The following is a 14,387-nucleotide window of genomic DNA, read 5'->3' as shown; positions in this document are numbered from 1 at the left end:
TTTCTTTTCAGGTGAGGAGGGGGAGTAGAACTCCTTAGCATCAGAGCGTGATAATAATAATAATAATAATAATAATAATAATAATAATAATAATAATAATAATAATAATATAGGAAATACTAATGCTCTGATGGTCATTTCGAAAAATTCTTTCTTAGTGAGCACCTAGAAGCCAAGAGGAACATACGTGCCAAATGTCAAGTTTGCAGGCTTTATGGTTCTGGAGATTTTGTGATGATGCGTGAGTGATATTTCTCTTTTATATATATAGAAGATTGATTGATTGAAGAAGGAGAGACGTGCATTCCTCACCTCCAAGAGCTAAAAATCTTCCATCTGCAAACCTGGGAGGGGAAATGTATCTCTCGGGAATGCAGAAAATCTGATCCGTCTGATCCATCCGTTGTCTCTCTCTCTGGCTTAGCTGATAAGCGATACGGCAGGTAAATTTAGCTGATCTTTCTCTTATCAGTCGTGCCATTCTTCCCACGGGATCAGCCTGGTGTAATTGGATAAAAACAGCAGGCGAAGTTGCACCTCTGCATGAGTTGCTGCTCTCAGAAATCTATAGGTGGTCCTCAATTTACGACCGCTGGTTTGTTTCATTGCCTTCTGTGTTTCACAGATGCCCGGCTACCTTAAATAATGTCATTTGTGATCCCTTGGCTTTTTTTTATTCCTGGATACGGCAGAATAAGAGAGTTGGAAGGGACCTTGTAGGTCATCTAGTCCAACCCCCCCCAACCCCCCCCGCCCAAGCAGGATATCCTACACCATTTCTGAAAGATGGCAGTTCAGTCTCTTCTTGAAAGTCTCCAAGGATGAAGCTCCCACAACTTCCGAAGGCAACTTCTGTTCCATGGGTTGATTGTTCTCACTGTCAGAAAATTTCTCCTTATTTCCAGGTTGAATCTCTCCTTGATCAGTTTCCATCCACTGTTCCTTGTCTGGCCTTCAGGTGCTTTGGAATATACTATAGTTTGACCCCTTCCTCCTCTCTGGGGCAGCCCCTCCTTAAATATTGGAAGACAGCTGTCCTGTCTCCCCTGGTCCTTCTCTTCACTAGACTAGCCAGGCCCAGTTCCTGCAAGCGATCTTCATATGAACGGAACAAAATAGCAGAGTTGGAAGAGGGACCTTGGAAGTCATCTAGTCCAACCCCCTAACCCTACACCATTTCTGACCAAAGGCAATCCGGTCTCTTCTTAAAAGCTTCCAGTGATGAAGCTCCCAGAATTTCTGAAGGCAACTTCTGTTCCATGGGTTGATTGTTCTCACTGTCAGAAAATTCCTCCTTATTTCCAGGTTGAATCTCTCCTGGATCAGTTTCCATCCATTGTTCCTTGCCTGGCCCTGAGGTGCTTTAGAAAATAGCTTGACCCCCTTCCTCCTCTCTGGGGCAGCCCCTCAAATATTGGAAGACCGCTATCCTGTCTCCCCTGGTCCTTCTCTTCCCTAGAGTAGCCAGGCCCAGTTCCTGTAACCGTTCTTCATATGTTTTAGCCTCCAGTCACCTAATCATCTTTGTTGCTGTTGTCTGAAATAATTCTAGAGTCTCTTCAATGTCAATACATTTCTGGGAACAATTTCTAAAGGAATAATTTTACCTATAAAAGATGTTCCTTGACTTAGGACAGACCCCTTAGTGATAGTTGGAAGTTATGACGGACTACAAAAATGGGATTTATGACATGCTGTCTGAGGAATTCTGAGAGCTGAAGTCCACAAGTCTTAAAATGGCCAAGGCTGGGCACTCCTGCTCCAGGTATTATTCTGAAATCAAGGATTTTCCATCCTTTGGGTTCAACCCAAAGTAAATTCTCAATAAGTCCTTTTTAACAAGATTTATGGAGAGCCGGAAGCGGGGAAATCTCAGCGACAGAACGAGATTTGTGTTAGAACCCAATTTACTTTTAAGTTCAATACGGGGCAGCTTTTCTGAGCATTTTTTCTGGTGCCTTCGTGTTACACTAATTGGTCTTTTCTCAAATTAGCTCAAGCAAGCTGCTTTCCTCCCCAAAATCAGGCTGTGATTTCAGATCTACTCGTAAATCTTTTTTTAGCCTCTGAGCAAACCACCCCCCAATTAAAGTATTTGGGCGGAACTGATTAAATTGACACTAACTTTACAACGTGCATAAAGATTTTTTTTTTGCCTCTGGCATCATAATATACTTAAGCCACTGTTTCTAAAACTTTTTCTTTCATTATCCAAAACCGAGGCGCAGGCCATTCCTGACTTATAACCATTTATTTAGTGACTGTCTGAACTTACAACGGCACTGAAAAAAGGGACTTATAGCCGGTTTTCACACTTAAAAAAAAATACTTTATTGATTTTACAATTACAATAGACCAACGACACACACAAAAATGCAAGAGAGTAAAAGAAAACAAGAGAAAAAAAGAGAGAATAGAAAGAAGAAGATAGAAAACAATTAAAAACATTTTCATCTTCAACGATTTGTGAGACTTCCTTTTTATCCTTATTTTATACCATATACACAATTAATCCTGTATATCTGTATATTCTATCATATCTTCTTTTGCCTTTTAGTGTGAAGCCTGTCTTTGATCTATCCATTTGTACCAGCTGTTCCAGCTGTCGTTAATATATTCAAGTATCTTTATCTTTTAATGCCAAGGTTAATTTGTCCATTTCTCCACAACTTGAAATTTTTGGAATAATCATCTCCTCTGATGGAACATGAGGCTGTTTCCAACATTGTGCAAAAGCCAATCTAGCCGCTGTCAAAATATGTATTATTATATATTTCACTTTTTGGGGTAATTCTTTATCAAAGATTCCTAATAGAAAGGACTCTGGTTTAAATTCGATCTGTTCTCTTGTCATTTCCTCCAGCCAATTTCTAATTTTCTGCCAATATTTTTGAGCTTCTGTACAGGACCACCACATATGGAAGAAAGTTCCCTCTGGTTTTTTGGGTTTTTTTTGCATTTCCAGCAGTTCGGACTCACATTGGGGTGCATCTTCGCTAATCTCGAAGGAGGAAGGTGCCACCTGTAAAACACTTTATAGGTTTTCACACTTAACGACCGTTGCAGTGGTCATGTGACCGAAATTCAGATGTTCGGCCACTGACATATATTTATGGGGATCGTAGTTTTTCTGGAAGTCCCGTAATTCCTCCTTGGCAACTTTCCTGACCAGCAAAGTCAATGGAGAAGCCAGATTCACTTAACAACTGTGTTACTCACTTAACAACTGCAGTGATTCATTTAACAACGGTGGCAAGAAATGTTGTAAAATGGAGCCAAACTCTTCATAGTCTTGCTTGGCAATGGAAATTTGGGGCTCCTTTGTGGTTTTAAGTCCAGGACTACCTGTATAGGTAAAACCAGGGGTGGGAGTCAAAAATTTCAGCAAGTAATTCTCTGCCCGGTTGCTGGGTGGCCGTGGCCATGGTGGCATGGCCTGGTTGCCCTAACAGACAACAGATAATCAGACTTGGAAGGCACCTTGTAGATCATCTAGTCCAACCCCCCGCCCAAGCGGGAGACCCTACACCATTTCTGACAGGTGGCAGTTCAGTCTCTTCTTGAAAGTCTCAAGTGATGAAGCTCCCACAACTTCCGAGGGCAACTTCTGTTCCATGGGTTGATTGTCCTCACTGTCAGAAAGTTTCTCCTTATTTCCAGGTTGAATCTCTCCTTGATCACTTTCCATCCATTATTCCTTGTCTGGCCTTTGGGTGCTTTAGAAAATAGCTTGAATCCTTCCTCCCTGTGGCAGCCCCTCAAACATTGGAAGACTGCTATTATGTCTCCCCTGGTCCTTCTCTTCCAAGACTAGCCAGACCCAGTTTCTGCAACCGTTCTTCATATGTTTTAGCTTCCAGTCCCCTAATCATCCTGGTTGCTCTGCCCTTTTTCTAGAGTCTCAACATCTTTTTTATAGTGTGGTGACCAAAACTGGATGCAGTACTCTAGGAGTGGTCTTACTAAGGTTTATAATGTAGTATTAGTACCTCACTTGATCTTGATTGTATCCCTCTGTTAATGCAATTCAGGATTGCGTTGGCTTTTTGGGCTGCTGCTGCACACGGCTGGCTCCTATTGAGCTGGTTGACCACTAAGACACCAAGATCCCTCTCCCAGTTCCTGCTATTGAGCCTGGTTTCACCCAGTCTATATGCACTATGGCAGGGGGAGGGGGCGTTTTTGCCCACCCAGGCTCTGGACAATCCCCTTGAGCCTCTGGGAGGGCGAAAATGACCTCCCCCGGGCTCCGGAGGCCCTCCGGAGGTCAAAAACAGGCCCGTTTCGGACTTCCGGGAGGCCTGATTTTCACCCTCCCTGGGTTCCACATTCCCCCTGGACTTACCCGGGATCCAAAACGGGCCGTGTGGTGACTCCGGGGAGGGGCGGGGCTGGCCGTTCATCGGAACTACCAATTCCGCGAACCAGGCCTAAAATTAACATCCGGTTTGCCCAAACTGGTATCGACCAGCTGAATCCCATCCCTGGGTAAAAACACTTGAAGTCCACTTAAATGCCCCTGCTGTGATTGCGCAGCAGTCTTGTGAGTGGTTTATCCAAAGAAAAACAGCTTATGCCCAAGTTTGGAAAATCTATTGAGGTTTGGGAAGTGCTGTCTTAAGCAGACGAAGCATAATTTTGATTGCCAACGATAGAAAAAAGAGGTTGAGACTCTAGAAAGGGTGCTGAGAAGAACAACCGGGATGATTAGGGGACCTGGAGACTAAAACCTACGATGAACGGTTGCAGGAACTGGGCCTGGCTAGTCTAGGGAAAAGAAGGACCAGGGAGACACGATAGCAGCCTTCCAATATTTGAGGGGTTGCCACAGAGAGGAGGGAATAGAATAGAATAGAATAGAATAGAATAGAATAGAATAGAATAGAATAGAATAGAATAGAACAGGAGAGGAGAGGAGAGGAGAGGAGAGAAGAGAAGAGAAGAGGAGAGGAGAGGAGAGGAGAGGAGAGGAGAAGAGGAGAAGAGAAGGGAAGAGAAGAGAAGAGAAGAGAAGAGAAGAGAAGAGAAGAGAATATATAGAATAGAACAGGAGAGAATATAGGATAATAGAATAGAATAGAAAATAGAATAGAAAATAGAATAGAAAATAGAATAGAAAATAGAACAGGAGAGGAGAAGAGAATATAATAGACTATAGAATAGAAAAGAACAGAATATAGGAGAATAGAATAGAATAGAATAAGAATTAGAATTAGAATAGAATAGAATAGAATAGAATAGAATAGAATAGAATAGAATAGTATTCTTTATTGGTCAAGTGTGATTGGACACCCAAGGAATTTGTCTTGGTGTAAATACTCTCAGTATATATAAAGAAAAGACACATTCGTTAAGAATCAAGAATCATAACGTACAGGACTTAATGATAGTCATAGGGTACAATCAACAATCAAATCATACTAGGTAACAGTCCATTTAAATCGTAAAGATACGAGCGACAAAGTTACAGCCCTACAATCACAAGTGGGAGGAGATGGGTGATAAGGAGTGATGAGAAGATTAACAGTAATAACAGAATAATAACTGAATAACAGAGAGGAGGAAGGGGGTCAAGCTATTTTCCAAGGTATCCAAAGGCCAGGCAAGGAATAATGGATGGAACCTGAACAAGGAGAGATTCAACCTGGAAATAAGGGGAATGTCAGCATTCCAGGGAAAATCCATTCCTTCCGGTAACTCCAAGACTCACGCCATCTCAAAGTACTTTTATTAGAACAGTACCTGGCACATTCTGGGGAAATCCGGAACTAAATCTTCCCGGCTTTCCCACAAAAATCCCAAGCTACAACCCATTCCCCTTTTTCCTTCATCACCAGATCACGTGCACCAATCCCAAAGTAAGTTCTAATCCTTTCTGCGCCACACTCTGTAACCTTGAACCATCAAAATAATATATTTTGTCTACTAAGAACTACTCAGTTCACATCACCCCCCTCCCACTTTCTTCAACTATGTGGCAGCGATGAATCCCATAGGTGAGAGGGAAATTTTCGGACAGGGAGAACAATCAACCCATGGAACAGAAGTTGCCTTCGGAAGTTGTGGGAGCTTCATCACTGGAGGGTTTTAAAAAGAGGGTTGGAACCATTTGTTGGAATGGTGTAGGGTTTCCTGCAGGAGAAAGGGGTTGGACTAGAAGACCTCCAAAGTCCATTCCAACCCTGTTCTTCTGTTATAACACCAAAGGCACGAGTTGCATCCCAACGCGAGCGTGATGTCATTTTTTGTGTTTAGTGGACATTTGGGAATAACAGGCAGCTCCTCCCCCTCTGTTGTCCATTAAATGAGGTTTCATTGGACTGCGTATCAGTCCAGGGTCCGTTGGACAAGGTAAGTGCAATAAAAATGTCGATCTCTCCTTTCCACCAGCAATGCATTGGTAGGAAGATGGGCCTTCCGATATGATTTGCCCATCGTTTCTTGACGGACTTAGTAAGCTTGTAGTAGGGGACTTCCTCTGGTCTACCCATGTCTGTCTATCTGTTCTGTCTGGTTTCAATCATTTCTTTTTTATCATGCCGGTTTTGTCTTTTTCCTCTTCTCATTCCTCCCGTTATCTTCTCCCTCCCTCCTTCCTTTCCATGCTCTTCTGTCTTCTACTCTTCTACAAACTCTCCCAACCCATCCTCATAACATCCCTTTCCCCTTGCAGTAGACATACAGGAGAATAAAGTATTGCCCTGGCCACCGCCGGTAGGACAACTTACGGGGACAGAAGAACCCCTAGATCCAGAAGGTGATGTCTTGATTTCAACCTTCCCTACTTCCTGTTTGTTTTCGGCCTGCCCTTTGTCCATCAACACTTCTCTTTCCCTTTACTTCCCTTCTCCTAATGCGCTACTTGTCTTTTGATCTTTGTTTTTTGAACGCTGTGGTTCTCAAGGTTGGCAGAGGGCGAGCTGGCCTTATTTAGCACACAGAAGTCGCAGGTTGGCAGGCAGGAATTCAACAGGTATGGCTCCCGGTGATTGCAAAAACAGGTCAGATCGAGAGAAAAGCATACGGGCCTCTCTCTCTCTCTCTGGACCAGTTTTCCCTCGGACCTCCTCCGTAAATTTAAGATGTATGGATTTCAACTCCCACAATTCTGGCTGGGGAATTCTGGGAGTTGACGTCCACACATCTTATACCGTTTCTCTGAAAATATGACCTACACTGAAAGTCCTAGCTTGGTTTTTACACGTGCGCCCAAATATACGCCTTACCCCCAAAATAAGCCCTAACTAAGATCCCACCCACGGGTAAAAATCTAGCTAGGGTGGGGATGGGGGAGTGGAGCTGCCCTACTATTTACCTTTGGACAGGTGTAGCCAGGCCTGGCACACTCCGACACCTGCTTTGCCGGCCCATTTCTTCTGCAGCTGGCAAGGCTTTCCTGAAGGCCTCTGGAGCTGATAATAAAGCTCTGGATCGATCCAGAGCTCTATTATCAGCCTTCAGGAAAGCCTTACCGGCCACAGAAGAAGTAGTTCCTGAAGGCCTCTAACAGCGAAAAGGAGGCAGGGGCGACGCACATAAGTGAGGTTAGTCAGTGGATGACATCCCCCGGAAATAAGACCTGGTGCCTTTTTTGCTGGCAAAAACCCCAAAACAAGACAGGGTCTTATTTTCGGGAAACCATAGGAATTGCAGAAGTTGAAAAATACTGTCCGAAACCAATTTCCAGAACCACAGTTTCCTTTCCAAAGAAAGTGTTTTTAAATGGAGAAGTCCTCAATAACTCTTATTTATTTGGCTGCTGCCAACACAGCTTTTAAATTTGATTTTTCCTATTCAGACAGTCCTCGACATACGAGCTCAACTGAGCCCCGAATTTCTGTTGCTGAGTAAGATATTTGTTGAATGAATTTTGCCTCCGTTTTACGACATTTCTTGCCGCAGTCGTTAAGTGAATCCTTACGGTTGTTCAGTTACAAACCCAGTTGTTAAGTGAATCTGGCTTCCCCATGGATTGTGCATGTCAGAAGGTTGCGAAGTGGGATCACGTGACCCCGGGATACTGCAACACGTCATAAATAAAAAACGGTTGCCAAGTGTCCCAATTTTGATCGTGTGACCCTGGGGATCTTGAAACAGTTGTGTGAAAAAAGGTCATACATCGCTTTTTTTTTTTTTTTTGGTGCCGTTGTAACTTTGAACGGTCACTAAACAAACCATTGTAAGTCGAGGACTACTTGCATTTCAGAAGTGTATGAAATCCAAATGTTTTCTTTTTTTTTAATCCTAGACACTTTGATTTTTGTAGTCTTCACCTGGGGCTTAAAAATTTGGCGACGAGTTTTTGTGCAGGAATAAAATTCGAGGCCTCAAGAGCTACCACCTCTCACGCTTTTGAAAAAAATTGACCCAGAATTAATGTTTATGATTTGGTAGAGATTCTACATAATTGTTTTCTTCTCATTCTCTCAATTCCTCCTCCCCTCCCTGCCTTTTCTCACCTTTCTGTCTTTCACTATTGTTCCTTTCCTCGCACATGTGTCAATTGTGTGTGTGTGTGTGTGTTGTTGTGGCATGAGCTTGCCTGTCTTGAAAGCATGTTTCACACCCTGCCTGTACTTGTGCGTTTTTTCACGGCCCATTTCCAGTGTAAAACCCCCAACTTTCGTTCCCAAAATCGGGAAACCAAGACTTTGCGATGACGGGCCATCTCTGACTTTGATCGGTGGGTGTGCGGTGTCCTGATGCATGTTCCTAAAAAAGGAGAGAGATGTGCTGGCACCCCTGTGTCGTCCTGCTGGGGTTCTCCTTTTGCCCTCTTTCTGCAGGCACCGCAACCTAGATCCGCGATAGTGAACCTAGGGTAGTCGTGCCACAGGTGGCACACAGAGCCATTTGTGCAGGCGTGCAAGCCCCACCCAAACTTACCTGCCCTGCGCATATGCATATCTCCCAGTTGATTTTCGGCTCATTTGAGGCTGTTTCCCCGCCCTCTGAGGCTCGAGGGAAGCCTCTGCAGTCTTGGGAGGCCGAAAAATCGGCCTTCTGGAAATACTGGAAGTGCCTAAACGGGCCTGTTTTCAGCCTCCCAAGGTTCCAGAAGCTTCCCTCGAGCCTCCAGAAAGGCAAACACAGCCTCCCCCAGGCTCCAAAGGCCCTCCAAGAGGCTGAAAATGGGCACTTCCGGGATTTCCAGAAGGCCCATTTTTCGGCCTCCCAAGGCTGCAGAGGCTTTCCTCGGCGAAAACAGCCCCCAATGGGGCTGAAAATCAACTGGGAGGCGTGCACATGCACAGTGCAAGTAAGGGTGTGGGGTGGGGGTGTTGCGTGGGCATGCGCAGGGGGGGTTACCTGCGTTGCATTGCGGATGCGGCATGCGCATGCTTTCGGCACACCCTAACAAAAAGGTTCACCATCCCTGAACCGAGATGGTAATCCTTGACTTACGACCACAGTTGGAGACCGAAATTTCTTTGAGAATTGTGAAGCGAGTTTTGACCCATTTTACGACCTTTCTCGCCCGTGTTGCTAAGTGAAACGCCGCAGTTCCTCAAAGAGGAACTGCAACTGGTCCATCCCAGGCTTCCCCAAACAGCACTAAGCAAACTCTGAGTCCCGGCCAAACCTCTTTTATTCAACGAATGTGGATTTTCTTGCATTCGCCTTCAACCAACGGCCTGGCAAAAAAAGTATATCTTTCAAGGGTATAATTAGGAGCTCAAACCTTATCTATCTTGGAAAGCTGCCCGGTAAATATTTCCAAACGCAGTGCTGACAAGGAAGGGCTGAGCAACAGAGTCTCTAGGATGCACAGACAGATCTTCACAGTGATGGAATGAACGATCGGATTGTTTCCTGCCAAAGCCCCCTCACCTTTCACTCCACTTTTTATTCCCTATGGGAGGGGCCATTCACCATCCACTGAGCCTTTACTCCCGAGTCGACCCTTGTTTTTTAACTATTCCCTTCTCCTGGCAGCTCTGCGCATGAGCACACTGGGAACAGGCTCCAGCTGTTCTTCTTCCCCACTGATCTCCGACTCCGAAGGCAGCTGATAACTGTCAGGCGACCCTGGTCCCATCTCTGCCTCCGACGAAGAGCCCTCGTCAGATCCTTCCCCAGACAACAGGACCGGCCCAGGTTCCTCCCCAACCTCCTCGCTGTCCGAGTCTGCCGCCAGCTCTGTCAGCCGCCGGCAGGCCACAACAGTAATATAGTTGTTAAATGAATCCGGCTTCCCCATTGACTTTGCTGGTCGGAAGGTTGCAAAAGGGGACCACACACACACACACACACACCGGGATACTACAACCGTCGTAAATATGAGTCAGTTGCCAAGCATCTTGAGTTTTGATCACGTGACCACGGGGATACTGCAATAGTTGTACATGGGAAAAAGGGACATGTCCCTTTAAGTTTAACCAGTCACTAAATGAACTGCTGTAAGTTGAGGACGACCTGTAAGGTGCGGGCACAGCCATCCCTTGAGACCCAGCAGAAAAAGGGGGAAATCGATGACGTTGTAAGTGGAGAACCGTTGTAGATTGAGGACAACCCGTATTCCTATCATTTTAATTTTTAATGATTGAAAGTGAAATTAAGGTTGTGCTATTTTCTTGCCAAGAAGGGAAAGTCGGCCCAGATTTAACTATCATTAGCAACCCTTCGAACATATGACGGTCCTGAAAAAAGGTGACTTACAACCAGTCCTCGCCCTTATGACGCGCACAGTGTCCCTGCAATCCCTGTGATGGGCAGCCAGCCAATCAAGATGTTTTCAACGCCATGTGACGGTCACTTGTGAGTCGTGGCCTTCCCAGGGAGTTTCCAACAAGCAAAGTCACTTAACGACCATATGACTCACATAACAACCGTGATAAAAAAAAGGTTGTAAAATCAGGCACAACTCACGAAGCGATTGCACTGTCAGGTGCGACCTTGGCGACTTTAATAAAAGTCGTAAAATTGGGGGACGATTCACTTAATGACCAAAGTTCCGGTGCCAATTGTGGTCACAATTTGAGGTCTTCCTGTACGGGAGAGTGGGGCAAATTTTTTTCCCCACAATCTCGCAGTACAGAATCATTTTGAAACCAGATGCTGAATTTCTGAGCCAAGATAACTTCCTTCGGCTTCTCCCACCTCGCATTTCGATGGCACAACCACACTGATACATAAAACAGAAGCCCAAACATCTAATTTTTGCCGTGGCAACCTGCAAGCGTTGCTTATGTAGAGGTTGAAAAGAAAAGGCTTGTAAAATAGCGTCCATGGGGGACGAGGTCAAAAAAGTCAAGATGGCGGCCACAGCCGCCATATTCCAAAACAGGTGCCAGAGTTGTGGCCACCATCTTGATGTTTTTGAACCCTCTCTGCAGATCCTGGGAGGGATACTCACCGGTTGTCCTCCATTAAATTATTTACAAAACCCAGAAAAATATATTAAAAAAACCATGCAGTCAGCATTTTAACCTCCCCTTCCCATTGCTGGGAAAAGTCAAGATGGCAGTGGATGGCCAGAGGGCATGTAAGAAATGGGCGGAGCTTGCTCTGCACAGTCACCATCTTGACTTTTTTGACCTCCTTCCCCATGGGACCCTGCTAGCCAATCAGGGAACCTTTTCCGGCAGAAGAAGTGCCCGTTGGCTCCTTCGAGACGCCTCTCCATCCGCCTAAGGGTCTGTCCTACTCCTCCCACAGCGCAGTTCGAAGCCCCCGAGTGGGACCGGACCTCTCCCTCCTCCTCCTCTTCCTCCTCCTCAGCCCCAAAAGAGCACTGGCCGCATCCGCCGAAGCACCTGAAGTTTGGCCGGCCGCAGAGCCCCGAGTCCAGCGTTCCCCTGGCTGAGTGCATCGATCCGTTGCTGCCCCTGGAGAGTCAGGCGTAAGTGGCCCCATAAGTGGGAGGGGATCAAAGCTTGTAGGGGTCCCGGGAGAGTCCATGACAATTCGCCGTGGCCAACTCACCACATCCAACGTGCCATGGGCAATTCACCATGGTTTCACCAGTGTCAGGGTTCCAAGGGATGCCCTAATTAATTCATCAGCCTCGAGCCAAGTTTCAAAAGAAATCCAATTATTTATTAGGAGCAACGCTTCGGCACTTTTCCCAGTCGGCTCTGACCTACGTAATTTACTGCCCACCTATGACCCCGTTTGTCCACTCCTCCCAGGGTGTGTCATAAATCACATTCTCCAAGAAGCACTTTCTCACAGGCTGTAGAAAAACACTCCTCTCTGGCTGGCTCTGGTAACTGGAGACACAATCTGGAGAAAGGTATACGTGGAATGTGCTTCTGGTCACAGCAACCGAGCTTCTCCTTCAGTTCTTCCCCACACGCTCTTTCTTATGGCAACTCAAGAGCAAGCCAACTTGCCATGGCTGACTTGCTATGGCCACCTCACCACGGCCGATTCACCACAGCCACCTCACCACAGCCAATTCACTACCACCAGCTCACCATGGCCAACTCACCACAGCCAACTTGCTATGGCTAACTCACCACAGCCAATTCACCACAGCCACCTCACCATGGCCAATTCACCACAGCCACCTCACCACGGCCAATTCACCACCACCAGCTCACCATGGCCAACTCACCACAGCCAACTTGCTATGGCCACCTCACCACGGCCAATTCACCACAGCCACCTCACCACAGCCAATTCACCACCACAACTCACCATGGCCAACTCACCACAGCCAACTTGCTATGGCTAACTCACCACAGCCAATTCGCCACAGCCAGTTCACCACGGCCAATTCACCACCACGAACTCACCATGGCCAACTCACCACAGCCAACTTACTATGGCTAACTCACCACAGCCAACTCACCAGGGCCAACTTACCATAGCCAATTCACCACAGAACAACTCACTTTAGGACAAGAGTTAAACTAAATATCAAAGAAATAGCGGAATAGATTTGTTGAAGAAAGGGTGCAAAAAAATTAAAATAACTTTTTATTTATTTTAAATAATGAAATAGAATTGTTAAATTGTCCTGCAGCAACTTGTCCCACGGCGAGTAGGATCGTTCCCTACCAGCTCAGGGGGGTTATCTTTTACAGGGGGTCCTTGACTTTCAACTATTTGTTTAGTGACCTTTCGAAGGTAAAACAGCACCGAAGAAACCGACTTAGGACCGTTTTTCACACTTAACGACCGTTGCAGCATCCCCATGGTCACGTGACCAAAACTCAGATGCTCGGCAGCTGACTCCTATTTATGATGGTCGCAGTGTCCCAGTGTCACGGGATCCTCTTTTGTGAACTTGTGACGAGCAAAATCCGCGGGGAAGCCAGATTCGCTTAACGCAACCACGTCATGAGCTTAACAACCGCAGCGATTCACTTAACGACAGGGGCAAGAAAGGTCTTAAAAAGGAGTAAAATTCCCTGAAGAAAAAAATTGGAATTAAGCAGGATGTCTGTCAGAGGGGCAAAAAAGTCAAGATGGCGCCCACCCCTTTTTTCGTGCGTCACATGTGACTGAGGTGGGACTTCCTTGGCACAATCCTGACTGACATGTTGCCTTTACAGACAACCTCTCCTGGATTAGTTTTTTTCCCTAGCAAAAGTCGTTCATTTTTCTTCCGTTTTTTTTTTTTCTTTTCTTCCCCCACGCCCCCCAGCAAGGTTCGATAAATATTATTCCATGGCGTATATCGACTGTTCAGACATAATTGTTATTGGTGTCCTGTTTGCCGCAAATTGTTGATGTTTTAATTAGGTTTTGTACTGGTGATTTTTTCTCATTAAGTGGCTATTGACCAAATTATACCCAGGACTTGGTGTGCAAACAGGGATAAAACAAACGTTTTTCATCCAACGCAAAACATCCATAGCCAAGAGTCACCAATCATGCTCTCCAATTAAATTTTTGTACGGCAGAAAATTCAGTCCTCTCATCGGTCTCTGAAGGAAATATGAATGGAAGGTACTTTCGATTCCACACTGCCGCCCGCTCTTTGAAGCTTCCGCCCTCCTTTCTGTTGTCAACTGTAAAACACGTATACAAAATGTTTTATGAGTTGACATGGTCATTTTTATCATGCTGGGCAAAATGCCAAGCGGAAGGAATTTGGTTCCAACCGCCATCGCAGCGGAGTGCTTATCATTTCTATAATCCTTTGACATAATGAGCGGGGGACACCGGTTTGGGTGAACCGGGTGTTAAGTTTACATTCTGGTTCGCCGAACCGGTACTTGCAATGACTGGCTGAACCCACCCACCCAGCCACACCCCTCCCAAGGGTCCCCACATGGCCCCTTTGGGATCCCAGATAAGTGCAAGGCCCGCGCGGAGTCTCGGGGAGAACCAAAAGCGGAACTTCCGCCGATTTTCGCCCTCCCAGAGGCTGGAGGAAACCCCCTGGAGCCCGCGGAGGGCAAAAAAACGGCTCCCCCACCACGGCGCAGGAGGCC

The 14,387-nt window shown here is 45.9% G+C and overlaps 1 protein-coding gene and 1 long non-coding RNA gene across 2 annotated transcripts in view; one reads left to right on the top strand and one right to left on the bottom strand.

The window, feature by feature from the left end:
* Positions 1-14,387, bottom strand: part of LOC148128374 (uncharacterized) — a 452,998-nt gene that overhangs the window by 307,643 nt on the left and 130,968 nt on the right. The gene's annotated exons all lie outside the window — the stretch shown is intronic.
* Positions 1-14,387, top strand: part of SHD (Src homology 2 domain containing transforming protein D) — a 66,008-nt gene that overhangs the window by 37,393 nt on the left and 14,228 nt on the right. The window contains 2 exon segments of the mRNA XM_026720378.2: positions 6,674-6,757; positions 11,659-11,842. Coding sequence (XP_026576163.2) covers positions 6,674-6,757; positions 11,659-11,842 — 268 coding nt within the window.

The sequence above is a fragment of the Pseudonaja textilis genome, chromosome 1, assembly GCF_049901715.1.
Source record: "Pseudonaja textilis isolate UNSWEBS1 chromosome 1, rPseTex1.2, whole genome shotgun sequence".
NCBI lineage: Eukaryota > Metazoa > Chordata > Lepidosauria > Squamata > Elapidae > Pseudonaja > Pseudonaja textilis.
The sequence above is the reverse complement of the archived record's forward strand: the minus strand, read 5'-3'. Positions and strand labels throughout refer to the sequence as shown.